The sequence below is a fragment of the Dromaius novaehollandiae genome, chromosome 1 (genome assembly GCF_036370855.1).
Source record: "Dromaius novaehollandiae isolate bDroNov1 chromosome 1, bDroNov1.hap1, whole genome shotgun sequence".
NCBI lineage: Eukaryota > Metazoa > Chordata > Aves > Casuariiformes > Dromaiidae > Dromaius > Dromaius novaehollandiae.
The window spans coordinates 135,333,167-135,357,392 of NC_088098.1; the positions used below are offsets into that span (position 1 = coordinate 135,333,167).

At 37.9% G+C, this 24,226-nt stretch overlaps 1 protein-coding gene across 7 annotated transcripts in view; it reads right to left on the reverse strand.

The window, feature by feature from the left end:
- Positions 1 to 634: 634 nt before the first annotated feature.
- BEND2 (BEN domain containing 2) overlaps positions 635 to 24,226 on the reverse strand; it is a 28,603-nt gene continuing 5,011 nt past the window's right edge. For 6 of the 7 annotated variants that reach the window (XM_026120734.2, XM_026120733.2, XM_026120730.2 and 3 more), the window contains exons 2-12: positions 21,945 to 22,106; positions 17,503 to 17,663; positions 16,424 to 16,495; positions 16,156 to 16,230; positions 13,858 to 13,962; positions 11,305 to 11,818; positions 9,901 to 10,101; positions 8,925 to 9,046; positions 8,059 to 8,287; positions 6,411 to 6,614; positions 635 to 3,214 (exon numbers count right to left, since the gene is read on the reverse strand). In XM_026120734.2, coding sequence (XP_025976519.1) covers positions 2,979 to 3,214; positions 6,411 to 6,614; positions 8,059 to 8,287; positions 8,925 to 9,046; positions 9,901 to 10,101; positions 11,305 to 11,818; positions 13,858 to 13,962; positions 16,156 to 16,230; positions 16,424 to 16,495; positions 17,503 to 17,663; positions 21,945 to 22,106 — 2,081 coding nt within the window. In that variant the 3' untranslated portion in view covers positions 635 to 2,978. Of the gene's footprint in view, positions 3,215 to 6,410; positions 6,615 to 8,058; positions 8,288 to 8,924; positions 9,047 to 9,900; positions 10,102 to 11,304; positions 11,819 to 13,857; positions 13,963 to 16,155; positions 16,231 to 16,423; positions 16,496 to 17,502; positions 17,664 to 18,750; positions 18,846 to 21,944; positions 22,107 to 24,226 lie in introns of all 7 variants that reach the window. The other variant, XM_064499575.1, reaches the window with a different exon arrangement.

Consider the following 24,226-nt stretch of genomic DNA (forward strand, 5'->3'; position numbering starts at 1 on the left):
GGAAAGCAGTTTCTAGCAGCACATCTGGCATGAAGCTACCCTGCCCAAGAGCAGAGGAGGATCTGATACGCAGAGCTGATCTGTCACCCAATACCCACTCCTAGGATCTTGACTTTCAAAGAATATGAATAAAGTGGCCCAGCTCTACTGTACACAGGAAGGACTCATGTTGCATTAGGATCAGATATTAGGGCTACAAAGATGAAGGAAGGTGAATTTTCAGTGTTTCAAATGAACAATTACCTTACTGTCCCATTTTATTTCTCGAATAAGGAATAATACAGGAATTAATATCCACTGCGTGAATTAAGCCTAATCTCCTGAAAAATGCGCCAGTTTAAAGGAGTGTCTTAAAAATATTTTGCCAAACTCTTACTCTTTTGTGCAAATCTCTATTTCAGATAACTTATACAGAGCTGTAACTGACCTTAGCTGAACCCAAGTAAGTACATCCAAAGAGTTTGCTTTGATTTACTAAGTCAGTTAAGGCAGTTTAAGTTTTGAAGTCATCTCAGTTCAATCAGAAGATCTCCTCAAAGCTCTGGTTCTTGAAAGGAGATCAAAAGAATCTTTTCAGATGAAACTGTACCTGAATCGTAAGTCCATAATGCAAGAAATATTTAAGACACAGATAGTTAGTCAAGGAGCTATATGCTACTTTTATTTGTAAAATATTTTTTCTAAGAGCAAAATACTGTAATTTTATTTTATAAAAGTTAGCAAAAAATGATACATTTCTAACAGAAACAAGAAAACTATTTCTACATTTATTCAATTATTCAGCTCTCTTTTCAATATGGAAGCTAGAGGTATGCACCACATTAACAGATTTCAGTGCCAGACAGGTTATTCAATAAATATATCATTCTACCATTAAAATCTATGAATGACAGTGGAAAAAATTTCATATAACTACTGAAAAAATATAAGCATTTCTGGCTTCTTCTGAGATTTGAAACTAGTCATATCTACACACAATATAAAAACTATTGGCATTTACAAGAAAGACTGTATAGAACAGTAACAGCAGAATTTGTTGGTAGTAAACAAGAGGAACCAAATTTCATAAGTTACTGACCAACAGCAGTACAACATTTCTCTGAGAATTAATCAGTTCAACCTTATTTCTTGAAGTCTGCCGAAGATATCTGCATGGCAAGAAAAAGTTGGTAGGGGAAACATTAATTTCTTATTTGATAAGGACACTGCATATCCTAACTTGCAATAAAAAAAAAAAAATGTATTGTGATCCTTTAATGTATATAATAAACACTACCCATTTGTTATGGATAGAAGTTAAATGAAAACAACTAATCTCACTCCTATTTTACCCTATTGCTAATAAAAACAAAAAAAAACATAAAACCTTTGTCTTGGGGGACAGATCTAGTTAGATTCTGCTATGTACACAGACATAGTTTTGGAAGTCCCAGTTGCATCAGCTTTCAGGGATGAAATGTGTTCCTTATTGTGTCAGTCTTCTGAAGAGCTATTTTTCTGTGAAAAATCTGAACATCTGAGACTAAGCTCAGAGATGATATAAATGGCAAGGCAAGTTCACGCACCAGTTAGCCAACATGTAAAAAGTGACAGGACTGTGTGACTGATGCTGGAAGAAACAAACAACAGGAAAGCATATACAGAATATTTTCTCTTTTGGAAAAAAAAAAACCCAAACAAACTCCTTAACTTCTGTAAAACCGCTGTTGTTGAATTTCAGTTTATGAACAAAACTGAGGGGGATGTCAAATTGAATGCATATAGGTATTAATTTCTATTTACGTATTTTTATTATTTTCACATCCCAGTAATTTCCAAAATGAGGTTTTGGGGTTTTTTGTTTGTTTGTTTGTTTTTGTAATTCAGCCCATTAATAACTCTTAGTGTTGTGTGAACATAAAGAAAGGCCAAGACAGGGATAATCACTAAACTCTGAGAGACGTGCAAGTTAACAAGGACAGGATGACAAGTCTTCAAAAATGCAGCCTAATAAGACAAAGTAATATGCCTAACCTTGGAGACCAGCAGCTGCAGACCTATATACTAAAAGCTATGATCGTGAGCTGGGGAAGCTGTACCACTGATGCTGGTCATCTCCAAGTGCATACAAGCAGTAGAATCTCTATCTTAACTGGAGGACCAATGACTTGACACTGATGGAAATTATTCTTTCTTAAATCTGTATTAGGATCCAAATCCTCTCGATAAAAGTTGTAGCAGATTTGCATTTTGTAGACATCAGTCATGAGACACACATATGCCACTGAACAGTAGACCATGCCCCTGAAGACTTATTTTCTTTGAATTTACATCAAGAACAAACGGAACTAAATGTTGGGATGTCTGTCCTGGGTGCTTTTCTGAGTTTGCAGACCAGACCTAAATCAGAGGGAAGAAAACATTACTTACCAACAACTGTACTTACGTTGTTGTCTGCCTCCTTTCTTATCTTACAACAAAGACTGCTACAGGAGGGAAAAAGTGAGAGATACATATATGACAAATTAGCTAGATGCAGTAACAATTGTATTTTCCTTTCTGCATTAGATATTATGGGTTAAAATATCCAACTGTTTTATCAGATTTCCTTCCCCACACATAACGAGATACTCTTAACTGGCTATGAATCTTTCTCCAAGGAGGACCATCCCTTCTCTCCCCATTCCTATCTGCTTCTGCTGACTTGATGTGCAGCGAGTCTTCTGTAATCAAATTATTCTTTCAGAGTCAATGAATCTTGAAAAGAAGGTGCTTTCAGAAAAGTGCACATCACAAACGCTAGAGGGAACAGCCAGATGTCATCTCTTTGGGGAGCACGAGTCCTACTTATACAAGTAGTTAGGGTTCCTAGGTCTTCCGACAACTTTGGTCTCACGAAATATACTATTTAGTGCTGCTGACAACTCAGTGTAATAGGCATCTATGTGGGATTTATAAAAACCTACTAAACTAATATTTGAGACAGCTGCTGGAGGACTTCAGTCTGTGAGATTGATAGTGTCACTTTCGTATGGCTTTACTGAAGTGGGACTCTGTGGAGGACTTTTTTCGCTCGCTGGTGGCATTGCCAAGATTCTCCTGCGCATTCCAACTGTAGCCTTTTTAAGGTCATGTCTGAGACTGCGGATTGTGCTGTTTATGGCAGCCACGCATGCCTTCCAATCATATCCAGTTTCCTTCAGATCAAACGATGGGTAGTTCTCTTGAAGAAAGTCTAACAATAAACAAACATATAAGAGCAAGTTATCAATTATTTAGGCAAGCTATATTCTCCTTATGGTTTTTTGGATGTAACTAGGCCAAAATAAGTGCATGTTACCAAAACAGGACAGCTAGGCACATTATTAGGCTTAAAGAGCCAAAGCTAGAGGGCAGATTTTTTCCCCTTCTCTTATTTATTTTGAAATACTTACAAATAACAAAAGGTCTAAAGATTAAAAATGAAATATGCAAAAAGGGCACATAACCATCATGTGGGCTGGATCCTTTAAAGTGTGGAATAGCTTCAGCCTCTAATGCAGTCAACAGAAGCAAAGGAGGCTCAGCCTCCATTTCAGAATGCCTAGTATTTGGCAGGATCAAACCCTCCTCTCAAAGATCTCTGACAACCATATTCACTAAAAGGAAACACAGTAATTTAACAGAACACAGAAACAATGGTGACAGGAAAACTGTAAGAGTTTGTTCCTTATTGTGCTGTAAGAAGATCAGGAAGCAAATACTTGATGAAGATAGCAAAATATGATACATAAGGTAACGCTGCTGCAACTTTCTCACCTTCAACATCTAAAATGAGTAGTTTTAAGAACAGATTTTAATTTATTACTGAGGATTGTCCTTGTGAGCTTAACTGAATTACATCCTTTCTCTCAGCAAGCACCTAAAAACTCTAAGCAAGTACCAAAAAGGAATTCTCAACTGTAATTTCAAATCAAAAGTATGACTGTTTCTATCTCCTTTGATCAATATAGTTTCATCTTAGCAGAAGGAAAGGTATGGCTACTTGGTACTATTTCAGTTTTGTTCTTCCTTTGCTCTCATATATCCTAACAAGTAACAGTTTAACAGTTGTTTTATTTCCCATGTAGCCTGCGGCTCCATATCTGGAGACCGATTTTGCCTGAAAAGTGTGGGTCAGAAGGAAGAAAAGAGCTGAGAGGAAAACCTGTGCCCTTGCAGATTGCTCCGAGTGGTTTGGATCACTCAAAAGAGAAAGCTCCTCAGAGTCCTATATTCCCAGGATGCTCCTGTAATGAACTACACTGATGAAGGATACACAGGCTGCTGGCTTTAAGTAGCAGCCAGGATCCCTTCCCCTACATCCCTGAGAGCAAGTTCCAAAAACAAACAAAAAATTCCAGAACGCTGGCTTCAGAGTTACAGCACAGACCAAGAACTCCTACCACTAGGAATAGAGCTAGGAATTCCTACAAAGCCTTAGTACCCAGCCCACAGAACAGCTTTTTAATTATGTCTTTTCTTTTGCAGAGATCAATTAATTGTTAAGACTACTGCAAGCCTGTGCAAAGCCCCTCTCTGCTCTGCAGGATTGCATTCGGGGAGTAGGTGCTGTCATCCAATCAGGCTATGCATAATTGCTATGTTAATTCTATTGCTGCTGTCATAGTTCTGCTTGCTTTAATCCAGCCTTGCAGGAGGGAATGACAGGCAAACAGAAGACTCCCTCTAAGGAAGGGGCATGCATCAGTGTTCCAAAATCCTTAACACTGTATCGACAATGATGCAGAAGGCAGCACCCTTACTGTAACTCCAACTGTAACTTCCCCTCCCCCTGCTTCTGGAATAGGATTTGCCAGCAGAACAAGGCACTAAGCAACTTCCTGAAGGCATTCTGTATTCATGCAAGCTGAGGAAATTGCAAAGTTGTCTACATCCACACAATGGAACAGGCCGTTATACAATATTTGACGTGCTTCAATGAAGAACAGTTATCCGAACTGCTCAAATAGGTCAGTTTCAAAATGCTGCCCATTCACTTGGCAACAGTCCTTATCCTACCTGTAAGCTTCTACACAACTAAGTCATTTCTACGACTTTTTCCTCTCAATCAAGCCTGTTAAGTAAACAGGGACAGCTGACCTCTCAGCCCTTAAAGGGGCAAGGCACTTGGATCCATTCCCTTCCAATCACAGAGTCACTCATGGGGAAAAAGCTTCTCCTAATATTCAGTCTGAATCTCCCATTTCAATTTGTGCCTGTGGTGTCTTGTCCTCCCACATTCATTGCTACAAAGAGCTTGGCTCTACCTTCTTAGTAACCTCCTCATAGGTACTGGCAGGCTGCTATTAGGTCCCCTTGAAGCCTTCTCTTTTCCAGACTGAATAAGCCTAGTTTCCTTGCAAATATTCCAATCCCATGACCATCTTAGTTGCCCCCCACTGAACTCCTTCCAGTTTACTAATGTCTTTTTTGTACTTGGGGACCCAAAATTGCATGCAGTAGTCCAGATGTGGACTCACCAGGGCAGAGCAGAGGGGAAGGAACACTTCCCTTGATCTGCTGGCATTGTTCTTCCTAATGCAGCCCTGGATACCGTCGGCACCTTTGCCACAAGGGCACACCACTTGCTCATGTTCAACTTGGTGTCCACCAGGACCCTCAGGGCCTTCTCTTCAAAGCTGCTCTCCAGCTGGTTGGCTCCTAGCCTGTCCTGGTGCCTGGAGTTATTCCTCCACAGGTGCAGGACTCACGAGGTTCCACTCTATTTCTCCAGCCTGTCAAGGTCCCTCTCTCTCCAGCCTTGTCAAGGTCCAGGACAGACCACTCTTGCGCTTGCAGAATGTGGTCCTTAAAGGCCTACCAGCTTTCCTGAGCTTCTCTCCTCTTCAGAGCTGTCTCCCATGAGATCCCACCTACAAGTTTTCCAAATAAGCCAAAGTCTGCTCTCTTAAACTCCAGAGTTTTAACTCTATTACTTGCCTTCCTCACTCCTTTCAGAACCTTGAGGCCCATTAATTCATAGTCTCTACAGCCAAGGCTGCCACCGATTATCATACCCCAACCTATTCTTCATTGTCTGCCAAGTGCAGCAGATCCTGCTGCATGTTATCCCTGGTTGGCCCCTCTTGCATCTGTATCAAGAAATCCCCAACACCCTCCAGAAACCTCTGGGACTGTCTGCATCCCCCTGCATTGCGCTTCCAAGCGGATTTCAGGGAGATTAAAGTGCCCTCATAAGAGCCAGCTTTGTGATTTGAAGACTTCCCTGAACTGTTTGAAGACAACTTCATCCACTTTCTCCCAGCTTTTTACACTGCTTGTACTAATATCTGACAGAGGAGTTTTGTAGACTTATTTCTGAAGCTGCATGGTGTGTTCATAAGATACAAAATTAATCACTCTTGTTAATTTCCCCATACTATCCTTTGAATAGAGCTTTTCTGACATACCTCTGAGGGCATTAATTCTGTTGCAGTCCAGGGGACTCATGCCGCGTTCAAGATTACCATATACATTGCTTTTCACCAGTACATCTTCCGTGAAGAGATGACGAATTAGATAGCGAGCTGACAACTCTGGCCGAGACTTCCCCTTAGCTACGTAAATGACTGAGAAAGGCAACTGAACGTTGCGCCAAGGACTCCCAAGAAGTTCTAGAAAGGATGTTGGAAAGAAAAACCATTTTGTTCATCCAATACTCATCATGCTTTTACATTAAAACTAGGACATGAAATTTTTTCTCCTGAAACTACTGTACTTGCTTAGAAAGACCAGAAGAAAACCATAACAACTGCACATTTATGCATCACACTTTTCATCCTGAAAAATCTCAAACTTGGGGAAAAAAAATACAGTACAGCTAACACTAAGCTGCAACTGCTTCTGGAAATATCACACCTAACTAACCAGACCACTCCTGCGAAACAAGCTGAAGGTGGAGGAAAGGAAGAATTTTTGGTGAGATATCTGATCTGGTAAGTTGGGGGGGGGGGGGGGCCACAACACTTTTGCACTTTGCTACCTCAAAAATGTGATGGATTAAAAATGCATGAAAAGCTATGTACACAAGTAGATGGACTGAACCTGCTGCTCTTAGAACAGCTAAGGTCCCTATAATCAAACTGCAGACAGACATCAAAATAGCAGAGAAAAAAAAATGTGCCTGTTCTACAACGGTATAACAGTGTTTCTGATACACCTTCAGCAAAGCTAACAATGCCACCTGCATTATTAATGATTGCTTTCTGCATTGTTTTCTCTCACGTAAAAAGAAAATGTTATTCCACATAAATAAATAAATAAAAGCTCCAATTTTGCAATGATGCTTAGATCCTGTAAACATTCTGAAAACAGAATAAATATTTTTAATTGCTTCAACTTGACTCCACTGCAAACATTACTAAAGAAAGCAAAAAGAATAGCAATTCAGGAAGTCTACGGAGTCAAGAGTAATCCTAACAAATCTTGGATGCAGTAGTAAATCTGCTTGAGCCCCAAAATGATTTTAATTGAATTATTTCTATGCTCAACTAACCTCAGATCATTTCCCTTGAAGCTCTCTACAGCCATCATATGCAATACATGGAATTTTTTCCATTGAAGCATTTGTATAGTGCTCATTTTTGTTAAAAAAAAAGTTAAGGCAGCTTTAGGATTAGTTATTGCCCTAAACCGTCAGTTTTATAGAAAGAAAGATGTATTCTGTAAATTACAATACCACTTGATAGATATTCTGAGCCAGTTCACTCCATTAGAATAGAATCTGTCAAGTAAGAAAATGGGACAGCTGCAAAATAATTCTTGAAACAGTGAGAGACTGAACAGACTATCTTACAACCAAACTTTCCACTCTTTTAGAGGATATGTATTATGAGAAATGTGTAGATGAGAACATGTGTTCTGTTAGCCAGAAAACACTCCTGTTTGTTCCCAAGAAAACACACTAAATAGAGAGAGCATGACTGCCTTAAGAGGACAAGAAGTGCGACATAGCTCAGCAAATCCCTTTTACTACATAATTTCACCTACAGTACCATCTTCTGCTTCTCACTGCCCATTTAAAATACTATGTGCATAAATGAAAATTTCTCAGTTTACCCATAGGTTCCAGAGACTGGAGCTTCTTGACTGAAGGTGTATGGAAAGCTTCTGGAAATTTATCCCATCCTGAATTCTGTAGTCTGTCATTTTGGTCATTTGCAGATTTGTAGGTGGTCATTTGCTGAGAGTTTTGAGAATTGCCTTCGCTATCCTCACTACAATTTAAATCTACACAAAAAGACGTATCTGGAGTGTCAGCCAATTTTTCTTTCCCTTCAGCTGTCTCCTGAAACATATAAATGAGGTTAACACATGTACTAGGAAAAGCCTACCAGTTTTCTAATTAGTGTTCCAGTTCATTTCCCAATTAGTATAAATTAGATTCCACATATTTACAGTATAGCTAGTCCTGCATTTCAGCTATTAAAGCCACAGGTGAAGCAGGCACTAAACATTTATGGATTTGCAGATAGCATTTTAGAAGCAGAGGTAAATGGAGTTACAGGTGTTTTGGCAGTGATGTTTCCATCAATATAAAGCCTGGAAACGCATGACTAGATAGGTCTGATGGAAAGTCTATGAAAACAGTGCTAGTAGTTACACATTTAAGCTCTCAGTCAAATCTGATCCTACTTGTGCACAACATTTATGATAATTTCCTTTGAGTATCTTATGTCTTCACAACTCTTATTAACTGAATGCTAAACAGGAGAGCAGGAAGAGGTGGAGAAAGGGAAAGCGATATGCTGCCAATATTCCCCTATGGTACTGGTGCTGGAATCAGCAGACCTATGCTAAGTCATGCAAAGATGGAACCCAAGGAGTCTCTAATTGGAGCATTCACATTGTGCGGAGTTTAAATAATTAATTAGAGAATGAAGTACAAACAACATTTAATAATTGATCACCTTGAGATAACTTACTGGGTTTATTTTTGTTTCAGAGCGTAAACAGCGGATCATGGCATTGACGTTTGTGATACAGGTTTTCCAGTCTTTTCCATATTCACTTAAATCATAGTTTGGAAAGTTAGCTGCAAGAAATTCTGCATATAAAATGTAGAAAGACTTTTAAGTTTTATGACAAAAAAAAGCAGCATTTAAAAGCTTTCTAACTTAGAAAATGCTAATAAATGCCTGTATTAGGAACTTTAGATTTCTAGCTTTTATTAAGGTGTGATGGAAGACTCATACTTTGAAGCTAAGCAGCGCTACAAAATTAAGATGTACAACAATATCTTTTTGATGTGTTGTGTATAGTATTTTCATCATTCAGCATTTACTGGCAGAATTAGGAGAAAGGTGTAATTTATCAACTTTTTTTTTTTTTGTAAAGAGAGACTAAGTAATGCTGATGCTGCAACTAATTCAGGTGGTTTAAGTAACCTCCCCCACCCTTTAAACATGAAGGGGGATATGTATAGGTTCACACGTATGTGCCTTGGGATCTGGGTAAATGGCTTGACAACATTTAAAAATATGCTCTCCTCATCTTCATTTCTCAAACAAGCAAGAAAAGTGAATTTCAGGGACAGAAAACCTTTGTCCCAGATGTACCATGGCCAAACAAAAAAAGAAAACAACAATCACTTATAAACAAGTTGTAATGAAAAATTTAGAAACAATTAGCATGACTGAGGAACCAGAAGTAAATGAAACTAGGAGAAATTAGAAGTGTTTCATCTATATTGAAGAATTCAAAATGAACACTGAGAATTACAAGGCAGGTACTTCTCTCAAAACCAAAGGACACAGCAGCATGGAGCACGTTCACTGCCACATTTACCAATTTAGCAATTGCTAGACAATGATTAACAGAGTCAGAGACCAGGACATCTTGTAAGTTAAGAACTACAGTAACTACTGAAAGTAAACATATGAATTTCAAAAGGCAACATACCTCTTATTGCAGCAATTTTGTTAGCGTCCAATGTTCTGCGCCCTCGTGCGCTCACTCCCATAATGCTACACAATAATGTTTCCTTGGGGAACAAGACACGGACCAAGTAGCGTGCTGCATACTTTGGTTTAGTCTTTTGCCGAGCTTTCATCAAATAGTTTCCAAGAACTTTTACATTTCTCAGTGGGTCACCAACATACTCTTTTATAAAACAAAAGCAATTAAAGAAAAATCAAGTGAATTTTTAAAAAGGAGTTCTTTTTGAAACTGTTTCTCTTAAGATGTACCAAGCTACAGATAAGGAAATCTCAGTAAGTGTTCTCTAGTGCAACTCATTATACTATATATTAATTATCTTTGTACATACAGAAGACACAGAAGCAGCTTTAAATTGGAATGCTAAAGGAAACAACTTTTCAGTTCATGTTAGTCACCAGCATAGCTAACTGAAATAATACTACAAAAGAAAATGCATTAAAAGCATAAGATGTCCAAGTGCTCAGATTGGTCCATTTCACCCATGTGCAGATACTGTGTATGTTTTTAAGACAATGACCCTTGAAGAATGGCATATATGGCATATCCATATATAGTACCACTAAATCATACACTGTGTACAAACTCACAGATAGGTTATCTCTGAGCATTTCACCTAATACTCATGCAGCTCTTCAGCTGTATTATAAAATTATTTTTACACCAAAACCAACCAAAATCTCATAACCTGGCCTTCCACACAACTCAGGGCATTTATACTTCATAAAGAAATGCACTGGGCTTTAAAATGTGCTGCTATTTTTGCATTATAGTAACAAGCACATGCAATGACCTATGGAATTCTTCTTCATTTTCTGTGGAATTAAATATTTCAAAATAAATCAAACACTGGAGGAATTGAGATGAAAAGAAACTCTCACTGATAAAATGCTCTACAGGAAGAAAATGGGTACTTCCTTCACGCAAGTTGGTTAACTTGTTTTCTTAAATACAGAACATGTATACAAGTCATACATCTCGCTGAGCTTTACCAGTAATCTGACTTTTTAAACTTAGGCATAGTATGTATATAGTATTGATGACATGTATACAGGCCAAAATAGTTTACATCAAGAGAACTGAGCAAGAATAGGGCACTAACTGCAAATCAAAGACTTGTGTTATCCTATACAACTACATACATGCTGTACAGACACTTTAAAGTGATTTCTGGCATATTAAACATTCTTTTTATTTCAAGAATTTTAAATATTATTCCATTATACAAATGCTTGTAACGCAGCTAGTTCTGCTCCTTTACTTTTGTTAAATAATGATAAATGCATTTCTTTAGGCTTTTTTATTTATTTATGAGCAGCATTTTATTTTTCAGCCTACTCTTATGATTATCTGTTACAAAGAACTCACCAAAGCTAGGATTGATCGAGACTGAAGAAGATGGCAGCTCTTTACTAATATTCACATTCCCAGATGCATTTCTGTAGTTCACCAGCACAGCATTATTTCCCAAATTGGTCTCAGAAGATGGTGGCATCACTGATGATGCCACTGGTGAAGACGCAATGTTGACAGTGCTTTCCACAACAGTAGTTGCAAGATTTGATCGTGGAGGAAGGTCAGGGATCCCATTAGTTGCCGCGTATGGTGAATGCAATGAATGAGTAGAAACTATAGTGGGGAGTGGTGGGCTCTGCCTTAGAACAGGCTGCTGTGATTCAAGTTGAAGAGTCTGTTGAACACGTTTTATTGTGGAGTTGACCTGAACATGGCCCTTTTGCAGAGCAACCCTTATGACTGGGCTATGCCTTCCTTGTCCTGGTGAAGGGAGATGAAGGCTTGATTCCCTTTCCATTGATTTTTGTACTCCAGTTTTTCCTTGGGGCAAGTGACTGGAACTTCTGTATGCAAAGCCAACTGGTCTCTGTAAACATGATTCAGAAAACAACTAAAAGGTTAAATGCTGGTAATTTTTTTCCTTAGCAAACTAGAAAGATTAAGTTTTCATAATTTGCTATTGGTAACGGACTCTTCATTTAAGGAGTCACTGTCAAGAAGCCAGTGCTATTCCTTTTTCTCCCTCCCTCTAATTTCTTTTATTTTAACTTGTAGTCCAGACACCAGCAGTCTATCTGTTCAGCTCGTAGGTTTCTCAAGTTTTTTCCCTGATGTGCTAGCACAATCACCTTCTAAAAAGCCAATGAAATAAATAATGAGGAAGACTGCTTTGTGGAGGTCTTGTTTCAGTTTTTTTATTAAAAAAGAACAGGCAAAAGAAAACTCAGAATTTGTCAACAATTGACCCAGTCTGCTGAATTTTAAATGGATATCCTCCCCTTCAATGTTAGCTTCTTTTTAAAAAAGATGATCAAAACCTATTCATTTTTTCTCTAGGTTGCCTCTTCATTCTTCACTTGCTAGCTGAAAGCATAAGAAATTCAGATCTTATCTAGGATGGAAAATTCCAAAGTGAATAAAAAAGACAAATTGAGAGATGGGCTGTGTTTTCCCATCACCTGGAGTGCTTTTGTTAAGAAAGATACGTACCCTGAAATACATGTTATAGATGAAAATAAGTCACCGAGCAAGAGTTACCAAATGTAGTTGACACCCAGTCTTTACAGTGGTCTGACTATATTCTGCCCTTGCAACCTTTAAAAATCTATGACCTGAAGAAAGGTTTATGAGCCTGAAAGTTTGTCCATTTCTTCAGCTGAGTTGATCTAATAAGAAAACAGTACTTTTACACAAACCTTTATTTATACCCTTAGACAATCAGGTACAACAATGGTAAGGCTACTAAAATCGACAGCACTCCCGATAGTTCTAAGGAGAAAACGTTAGCAGAAATTGAGAAAATGGTTGGCAGACTGCATTTCCTTTCTTCCCCATTACACAATACAGCAGTACAAGTTTTCAGGTAACTTTTAATCTGAATACTAAAGCAGCTGCCATCGCAAACAATCAGACTGGAGGGTAAAAGAGCAGAGGTCATGGGGACCAAGCGTAGCTGGCAGAACTAGGCTATTCCCTGAATCAGGTATTTTTGGATAAATGGACAATACAAATTTGGAGTTGTCAGGACAACAACAACAAGAAACCAATTCCCAAACAAAACATAACATCCTACTCATAACTGACATGCATGAGAATGTCAACATTTTCCCCCTCAGCTTCAATAGTCTTACTGATGTCTTTACATGTACCGACACCCAGAATCATGTCTGCCACATTAAAAACGCTTTTCAGTGTTGTTGACAAAGAAAGGTCATTATGGATTCCATGACCTTCTCAAAAAAAACATCTGTTATGTTTTTCTTCTATGGAGCATTTGTGACTTAGTTACAAGTACTAATACTCTGTCTCTTCAGTTAACAGCAGATTAAACATACAGTAACAAAACAGACCGAGTGTAGTCAGTGCTGTGCCTTCTTAAAAAAAAAAAAAAAAGACAGCATTTTATTAGAAAAAATACAATTCTACATAACGGATATGACAACACACTACTGAAATCTAAAAATCAATTAGTTAATTGAACTAGCCTGTGCAAGTGGTACAGAAAGTTTCTTCTGACTGCAGAAGCCAAGACATCAATGAGACAGTATACTATATCTAGTAAAGCAGTAATGTCACTTTGAAGCTAGTCACACTACACCAACATACCCAGCCTAAGACATAAACCAGACATCTCTCTTCTGTCACTACAGATAGAGTTTTACAGCATCTACTATGGCACCTGAATTTGATATGGACCACCAGCCATTCTATAAGCACTGGTCAATACGGACACAGGAGACTGAAGTCAGCGTATAACAAGCAATCTAGAATAATCTAATTGAAATGGATTCTAAACCTACTGGTTTGTTACTAATTTTCATCTTAGAGAAAGGAGATTTTTACAAGCATCAGGAAAAAAAACCAGAATTAAAGAAAAAAAGAACTTCTTAGGTCTTTAATACTCACAGGTTTGAGCAACAGTGGCTTCACACGAGTATGCTGCATTTCGGAGACTTTTCGATGAAGCAAGTCAAATTTTTTATCCAGTTTCTGAATGGCATCATACATGGCCTGACAAAAAATGAAGCTGAAAATAATACTGCTCCACAAGCACCCAATTTAAAGTTTGATTAAGGTGAAATACCCTCCCTAAAACTAGGTAATATCAGTACATTCTATAAGCGTATTAAAGACTAACTTACTCACCATATGCAAATAATAATAAATATCACATTAAAAAAAAAATCTCAGAACAGCTTACTCCTGCTACTTTAACATAGCTGGCACTTACAGGTTGTTCTTCCTCTTCCACTAAATGTTTTATTTTCTCTAATATTCGGTACATCTCATTTTACACTGAAAAGCTATTATTGACAATCTTTGAGTAAGTTGGGTATTACGATAAGTTATTTTAAGTCACATTAGCCTTCTAAGCATGGTTAGAAGGCTCACAGGCAGTCATACTGAAATACTGATTTCTACATCACTAATGGGAAATGCATTTAGAAAAATACCATCTCTAAAGTAAAATGAGAGGAGGGTAACTGATGTGTAGAGAAATCATCTCAGCCTCACATCTCAGAACAAACAGCACTGAAATCAGTTGCACCCATGTTTTTAATAATCACAGAATAAATGATGAGAAATTCGAAAAACTACATATTTGATTGAGAGTATCTGATCTTCAGTCACCTGTCCCCAGGCTCATCAAGTTCTCTCTCAGAGGTTAAAAATTCATGTTGCTTTATTTACACAATCAGGTACAAACTCTCTAAAAGCATTATCTCAAAGGCCCAAATTCTCATATATAAAAGCCATAAAAATCAAAGCATTTGAAGCCCACCAGTTATCAACACACATTACACTGACATAGGAAAGTTCCTTCTTCAGTATTTCTAGGATTTAGCAACTCAAACTAATACTTACATAGCAATTTAGATATGCCACGACAGAATGAAGAATTTAGATAAAGAATATTAATCCAATATTGAAATCCAACTTGGAAATGCACATCAGACACATGTCACCAGCTATTACTACAAAAAAATATGTAAGGCCATTATAACTGAAAGAGTTAGAAAAAGGAAATGTGCGTCTTCAACTAACAAAAGCAATTTATTTTATTGTGTGACTGATCTACAACATAACCACAGTGAAAGTCTTAAAAATATATATGGCTATAAAACCACAAAAATTACAGGAAGAATTCAGTGGTAGATAAAGAATTTGAAATTATTTTCAGTTTCAGCAAACCAATTGCTAGGTTTGAAGATCATAGCTATCTTTAAGACTGATTATCCCTAGACAAAGAATCCACACACCTTCTGGAAACTTACTGGTATCTCAAGGAAGCACTATAGGCCTTAAATACATGTGGGTGACAAAGACACTATCAAATGACCTCATGTATCCCTAGTGCATACAGACAAGTTTGGGGGCAGATTTACCTGGGGGGAGGGGGGAGGAGGGGGGAAGAAGGGGAGGGGTTACTAGTAGGAGAAAGGAGAAGGAATAGGGACAGTAGGCAACAAAAAAGAGGCTGTAGTTTCTCATTAGCACTACTTGTTACAGTAATTATGTTCCCAGACAAGTGATGAGAAAGTTAGTTGCACAGTCTTACTACATTTTCTTCCGCACGTTGCTGGATATATCCCTAATGAGACTTACAAGACATTAATACTTAGCTACAAGACACTCAGATATTATCCTCTCCAGAGTGAATGACATTCAGACTGTACTTTAGAGTACTGCGACTCTAGCTGCTGCAAGTTCTTACCTACATAAATAAGGGATGCTTTTAGTTTTCCACCGATACATTGAGTTTCAATCTTGACAATTATTGCTTCAGAAGTCATAAGCAAAGAACTCACCAAAACCAACATTACCAGGATTCTGGCATTATTCTAAAAGCAAGCCTCAGGTACTTTCAAAAGCTAGGTGCATGTGACAGTCAAATCTTCTCCATTACCATACAGTCCTTCCCAAGTCACTAGACTTAACATTTTGTATTAAAACTGAACATTTGAAAAGCACTCATGGCAAGTGTAGGGGGAAGAGTTCAGAGGGTATGAAGAAATAGATTATTTTTGATTAAAAATACTGTAGTTAAGTGAAAGCTAAGATATGAACAACAGGCAATACTGAAGTAGTAGAATATCAACTATAGACTACAAGTCTTCCCAAAACTTAACTAAAAATTTTGTTTCAAGGTAATTTCAGAGAGCAGGAAGAGAAAAAAGAAGAAGAAGAAAAAAAAAGAGATACCTGGCAATAACTGAGGACCTCCATAAGAGTTTTCTGCAGATCTCCTGTGTAGGAAGCTTCAGATATGATACTCCCCTTTTTCATTAAAAATAATAACAAATAGTGTAAGCTGGTCATATCTACACAGCCTTAGGATATCACATTAAGCCAAAAATCCCAACTTCAAGCCTCACATACTATTTTATTCTACCCCAAAACATGCATCCCCAATGCAAGTTTTCAAAGTAAGTCTTAAAAAACCTCAAACAAAAAGACATCCAAAACTTACACATTCATAGTCTGGTTCATACTCATAAATGACACTGTCACTATCTTCGTATTCTCCTTCCCCCATTTTCATCTGGAAAATAACATTAAGAACTTATGTTCTGAATAATGAAAGAATTCAAAGCGTAAAACTCCACAGAGAACCTGTTAATAATCCAACATGGACACTTTCAGAGGTATTGATATTCCCTCCACTGGCTAAAAAGAGGGCCAAGGAAATGAAATTTAACCCGGGCATCTCATTTATTATGGGTATGGTTAGGTCACATGAATAATCTTAAAGCAAAAGTGAGATGAGTATCTTATTTTGGTTTAATATAAATCTGTTAACTTATATAATATTATGTATTTTTATTTGGTTACACTGAGAAGTCAGAACTTCATCAGCTTAGGTACTACCATAAGCAGTTTATATGAGACTCCATATGGATTTTTACTCTAATTTAAATAAGTCAATTCAAACAAAAGTAGATATTTATTTCTACGGGTATAACTCTGCACAAAAACACCTATTCACAATCCAAACAGAATAACTTTTTTTACTCCATGAAAACTGCTTCTAGACATGAACCAACAGTGCCACCATCTGGACAATTTTTACTTTTTTTGTTAACTGATGACAGCAGTTCCTGTCCAGCATATATGATGAATTTTGTAATTTGGTCTTTTTTTAAGTCATACTTAATCCAGCCTAATTTTTAAAAAAAGGGTTAAAAATTTGTACAACTGGCAGAATGTATGCAGTCTGTCCTTGGACAGAACTGTTGACGGAGGCAAATCCTTCTTCAACCTTAAGTTTCAACTCTATTATCCTAATTTACACAAAGACTTATTTACTCCTAAATAAGAGCATCCACATGGGAAATTAGTACAAGTTACTTCCATGTTTGGACTAGCTGTTTTTATACACATGTACACTATCCAGCACAAGGTTTTATGCTTCCAGGTGCTACATGGAGACCCCACTCCACACTTCTTCAGAGTGATTTCATGGAATGAGGATGGGCAAGAGAAGAAATGGCATTTCCAGTAGCATTTTACTGGCCTCAAAACAAAGGACTATTGTTTGGCTACACATACCACATTCTGTCCCACTAGAGTAGGGGCAAGTCGTTTTCTTTTATTACGTGAAAACACATAATCCATTTTCTCAGGGTTGTGAGCATTTCCTCTCTGCATACTTGGAGAATGGCTCATCTGCGATACCACTCGTTCAGCCAGCACTGATAAGCCCTCACTTCCTGGAAAAGTGGAGAGAAAGCAAAGCACATCAGCAGGTTTCTGTCACTGAATTACACATTTGACTAGAAAAAACATGCACAGTCACCCATTTCTTGATTTCAAATCACTTGGTTACTTGAGATTTGTTTACTACCATATTATTAAACACTTACTAATCCAATTTCTTTAGATCTCAAATTGGTAGACTAAAATTAACATTCTTCCTTCCAAACTCTCACCAGGCTCCATTTCCATTTGCCTTGCTTTTCACTGTTGATTTTCAATTTCCACCTCCCTGTTCAACTATATTGTTACAAAATTCAAAACCCCAACAAAACCAACAAACTGAAATTCAGGCAATGCACTCACAATGCAAAACACAATTCCCACTATTTGTATTTGCTTAGTCCCCACCTGTCCCTTTCCCACCCTTCTTATGAGCTTTTTTTTCCCCTATGGTTTTGTCACCACATGACTGCGCAATGAAAAAGATCTGGTCCTGGTCTCTCCTCTGATGAGCCAACAGTGTGGAGTGGGGATTCCCAAACATGAGCTACTCAAAACTGGTACGCAAAATGCCCCCACCTCTTAAGTATAGATGGCCTGGCAAGCAGAAGCCATCACTCACTGCTATATCCAAGTAACATCCAAGCAACATTTGCGAAAGCTATTATCTTGGTGAAAAAACAAAAAACAGACAAAAACACCCAAACACCTCATCAAACAACATCTGATAAATTTTAACTGACATGTATAGCTGCAAACAAACTTAAACTGGAATATACCTAGTTTTAAAGACTCTGCAGACTTTGGCAGACTAAATAAATTTTCCCATAATTAACTAGAAGAAAAAAAAATGATATATATACACACATATATATTGCTGCATCTTGAAGGAAACTGCCTATCTCATTTTATCCTGGACAAACAGCTGAGCTGTAGAGCTAGACCATCAGTACATTGCAAATTGATTCTGAAAGGACAGAAAGAGGACTAAAACTAAGGATCTGAGAGAAAGCGATTGATGTATGCTGTAGCCCTGGCCAACAGAACTTGCTATTTGCTAATGACTGGTTATAAGTACCTTCCTCTTGTTTAATATTTTACCTGTTATCCTTCATTATATTCTGACTTCATCCTACGTTCTTCAGGGCATGGACTCTTCTCTTAAGAGAGTCTGCACATTGCTTAGTACAACTGGCCTGTGGAGTACAAACATACGGCTCTAATGCTGCTGCTTGAAGCTTGCCACATGAATACAGACAAGGGGAAAGCTGGAGAAGGTACCGCTGCCACGCCTCAAAAGCACAAAGAACGGTGGCATTTTAACTTATATAGTCTAAAAACACAGTTTCAACTAATACAGACAGTCTGTAACAAAGGAACTGCCAAAACTGTTTGTCACTCTTCCCTAACTCTTTCAAAGTCCACATCCTTGCCAGAACCCATATTTTGAAAGCTGTTAAATCTTAAAGGACTTTCACAGGTATCACAAAGGGCACGTTTCTATTGCCAAACCTGCCTGTTCATCATTTACAGGTTTCTACCTCAAACTTTAAGGAAAGAACTATAGCAGCTCTTAAAAAAACAAAAAAAACCCCCAAAACACAAAACCCCCACACACTCCTGAAAGAAAAGAAAAAAAGTAACCAGAAAAAAGTAACCAAATTATTTCCCCTTGATTTCTGTATATTTTAGCTATAGACTGAGCCAAGCACTATACAAAGAACAACTGTGCAAGAGAAGATGTTAAAAGACAAAGACGACTTAATAAGCTACACAAGACCTTGGAAGGGTTCAAAGAAACAAGGAACACAGAAAGTATAAAGAAAAAAAACTTAACTAGCATAAAAGGCAGCACCAAGTCTTGACCATTCTGTCTGCTGTGAAGACATTTTGGAGATTAGAACAGGTTGAGGTGGTATGTAGGGGGACTTTGTGGATGCTTAAAGTAAATTCCCCCAAGTAAAAGGGGCAGCATGAGAAAAAGTACAAAGGTACTTACTACTTTTGCAAAATAATGGAACTAATTTCATGGCCTGACTGGAAGGAGGAAAGAACGTCTCAAAAGCAAATAAGGAGAATAACAGTCCAATGGATGGCGACAAGCTGTGAGAACACTGAAAGCAAAGACAACAGCTTGTGTTTTACATACTAGAAGAAGTACTGCCAGAGATAGCATAGAAAAATGGCAATGTATTCAACCATAAACTTATGAGATCTTTCTCTGAAGGAGATACTCCCATAGGTATTTCTTGATGAGTCAAGACTGCATTTGCCAGTATCATCTGCAAAACAGAAAGCCGCTTCAATGACTCAGACACAAGCGGTAAGAGTGTGGACAAGAGATGTAGCAGAGCTGGGGAATGCTGCACAGGAAATCTCCAGTAGCTAGGTTAGTGTAGTTGATGTCATTTGTAAGCACAACCAATAGCTGAATAATAAGAAAAAACTGCTCGCTATTTGTTCTCTTGAGTGAAGATTAAAAAAATTCAACTCACCCCTCCCCCTTCCCACCCAACTCCAGAAATTGCTTCCTTTCCCAGCTAATCTCACCTATCTATCCTTACCATATAGATCTAGCTAGTGCTCATCTAAGCATCCTGGAACTAGAGTCTGGGACTTAGCAGCACTCTGTAGGGCAAACACCAGTACAGGCAAGAAAGCATGCTGAAGGTAGAAAAGGTGCAAGGCAGCAGGATTAGTGCCCAGGCACAGCAAACTCCCTCAAACTGAAGGTACTTCGAGACAAAAGCAGAGTGACACTTCACTTAAAAAACATGAGGTAGCTGGTTCAATTACATTTTACACTCATTAGGATTATGTTAAATAAACTAATCAGCTTTCTGATTAGCTGCCCTAATTTAGATTTAGACCCAGATGTGAGGACTTAAATAGAAACGCTAGCTAAAGTGTTGCCCAGTTTTAGGGCATGAATGGGTAAGTAAAAAGCATAATGGAAATGTCCTGCAGCATGGGAGAGGAATAAATACAGAGATCTGCATCTCAGTGATGCTGAGCTTCCTCTGTCAGCTAAGTACCGGTAGGCAAGATAGGACTAAGAGAAACAAGTTTGCACAGACAGAACCAGATCTCGAGAAAAGAGACTGCTCTACAAGATATCAACGTAAGATGATGATTAAATAAAAAAATAGTAATAAAAAAAAGCTGAGAAAATTTCTGTACAATGGTTAAGTTCAACAGTTACATGCAAGATAAAAATATGTTGTGCTTTGGCCATACATCTCACTATACCATATATTAAGTAGGCAATACTTAATGCTAGCAATCTACAACAACAGAAGCTGTAAGCCTAGACGTTACCAAAAATCTCCCAAAACAGAAAACACTCTTTGCTGATAATGAAATAATTATTTATTTCCTGAAACCTAGGCAAGTAACTGTCTACAACAGTTTCTTGGTTGGACTTTTTAAAAAACAAAAAACAGCCAAAGAACAGAGCATACCATCCAAATCATCCTCCTTCTCCTCCCCCCAAATTTGTTTTCAAACATAAGTGTACAAAAAAATTAGAACATACTCTACTGGCAAGTAAGACACAGGAAGAGTTTTCAGAAGCACCTAATGACACTAGAAAACAGAGATATGACTTAACTCTGCTGAAGAGAAATACTGACAACCTCTATAAAGTCATCTGATTGAAAAAAACCATAAATACTATCACTTAATTAAGTAATTAATGCCTTAAGGCATTTTCCTTGCTAACTTTATAATACTGATGCTGGACTTACTAAATGCTCACAACAAATATGACTGTCTTTAATTCACTGTATTTTTTAGCATCCAAAATCAAAGTCTCTCAGAAGTCTTACACTATTCTCCATCAGCCTAGTCAAAATTCACCAAAGGCTACTTACAGCTAATAATTTACCACCTTAAACAAACATCCTACCACCATTTTACAACAGTATTGAAAGTACTCCACTGAAGTACATGCGGCAGTTTATCTAAAAGCTTCATCTTATCGGTTAGGTTCTTCCATGACGTTTATTTTTCAAATTGCATGCTAATCACTAGCTAATTAGTTCAAGTATACATAAGAAAGTCTCCTTTTAAACGTAACAATATTTCAGTGAGTTCACTATTAATAAAGAGGACCTTTGAAGCAAACAAGTAAGTAGCAGCTCATTTTAACTTCACTGTCAAACAATTTCTAGCTTTTTAATAAAACGTGTTTTAGAGATGCGGGTAACAGAAAACATTAAAGACAGCAGCACGAACATACAGCATTAAAACTAGGCATCAACTATTGGATCACAAAAAAAATGTACTCTAATTACCATATGCAAGTTGAGCCACATGGTGGACATCACTGTTTACTTCAGTGTTTTGTTCCATTGACATGCAGCTTTGTGTGGACAGTCCATTTTCTCCATCTTCCACTTCAGAATTGTCAATAATCACTGCTTCAACGTCATCCTCAACGCTCACCGAAACACAATCTATTAGCATACAGAGAAAGCGAAATAGATAAGACTGGATACTATTCTGCATATCAGCTGTAGTACTTTTATCATACCTAGAATAATCTGAGTTGTACCACAGTTTAATTTAAAAGAAACAGTTTCAGGTCAGTGTTTAAATGTGAAGTCACTTTTAAGCACAAAGGTCTTAACACACACTAGCGGGGGAGCAGCTTACTATTGTGTGGGATTCCTGAAGATACTCAGTACCTAACTCTTCTTACAGCATCCAACTTTAACAAGAACAGCCAATAACATGCACTTCTGAAAATTCCCCTACCATTTACATTCAAGCATCCAACAGGGAAAGAAACACCAACCGATTTGTTTTTGAAATTACGCTTCCATAAATAAAAACATTGAATACAACAAATCAGCCTACAAACCCTAACTGCATATATCATATTGATATCAAATCAGACATTGGTTCTCAATATGGGATGAAAGGCAGAAACACTGAAGGCGCATCTTCTGGACCAAAATTTCTCCATTTAACCAAGATTTTCCAATTTTTCCAATTCCCAAGAAAACATGTTCTGGTATCAGAATTCTTATATCTGGCATCTGACAGGGGGAATTAATTCCCAAAGAAGCAAATTAATGGAAAGAATCAAACAGTAAAGCACTGAAGTTAGGAAGTGTAACTTAAATTCAGCCAGCACAAATGCATAACACTCTAATTATATGAACACATGCTGTATTTTCCACAGGATCTCTACCTCATTCAGTGCACAGGATGGACTGAACTTTAGGGATGAATCAGGACTGTATAATGAGTGTAACAGTGCTTTGCTTTACTCTTGTACAAACATTTCACTCCAAATCCTTCTCCCTCCCCTCTGCTCCAATTTCTCAAGAGACCAAAAGGTGGGAAAAAAGGCTGTATTTCACAGACCATAAATTTTTCACTTTGGTCAATACTCCCATCTAATTCAGAAAAACTGATACAGCAGCATTTGGATTTGGCTATCACCAGATTAGGAAACACTGCTTCATCAAATTAAGGGCCTATTCAGAGAGACTCATCAATCACTTTGGAGTCAATAGCTACATTTATAGCAGTAAATGGCCACTCCTAAAGACTAGTTTGGGCATACTCACCCTGCAAAAAAGTAATTGTGTGGCCAAAAGCTGGGATATGCCATTTAGGCTCTAGGTCAGAGACTAGTCCTTGGACAGTTTTAATTAGATGCAGATAAGTAACCAACAGGACTACTTGCAAAGCTGATTTAGGCACAGACTTCAGCAAAACACTTAAACACTTTTTTTTGTTGACACACTTAGGGTTCTATCTATGGGAATGAGAAAGGTGAGAAAAGTGCACCTGCAACAAAGTAAGTGTGAATGGAATCCTATCTGCCAAATTCTCCCATCAGTGTGCCACGTCACTTTATGGGCTGATCTAGTTGGGTCTCTGCAATCATCATTCTACTTGTGGGCTACTTCTGCAACTCCAGGATGCATGAAAATTACCCGTGTGTCCACACTGCTTCCCACAAATCTCACACCTCATTTAGGGCAGGCAAATCAAGCCTACCTGACCAGCAACTGTCACACAAGTCTACAGCAGATACAGCAAATACAGCAACAGGCACAGAATAAAAGATATTCTGTGAAACCAGCATGAGACAAAGGCAAAAGAGCTCCAAGGCAAGCATGATCAGACGTCAGGAGAGCTTCTACAACTGGCTGATACTAAAAGCAAAGCTTGGTCCATCTTCCATACCCTCCACCATTCCTTAACTAAGGAACAACAGTGCAGTCAATCGTAGGTAGAAAGTTTCAGAAATCTGCAACTAGCAGCAATTCACAGCTAGAGGATGAATATAAAATGAATAGGGGAATACAAAAAGGGAATAGACTCCACTTTCAAAGAATGTTTAATTCCATTACAAAACACTTCTACGATGATATTTAAACAGTGCAGCAACAAGCAGTAGTCTCTCCATGCTTTTACCCCTGATATGGTGGTCAGGAGTCTTCCATACCCAGGATTTTTAACTTCCATCACCGATTACTCAATATGGCTGTTCTCATAAAAGGAAAGGAAATCATTTCCTGTTCAGAATAGCACTCCTACATGGACTGTCTGGAAATTT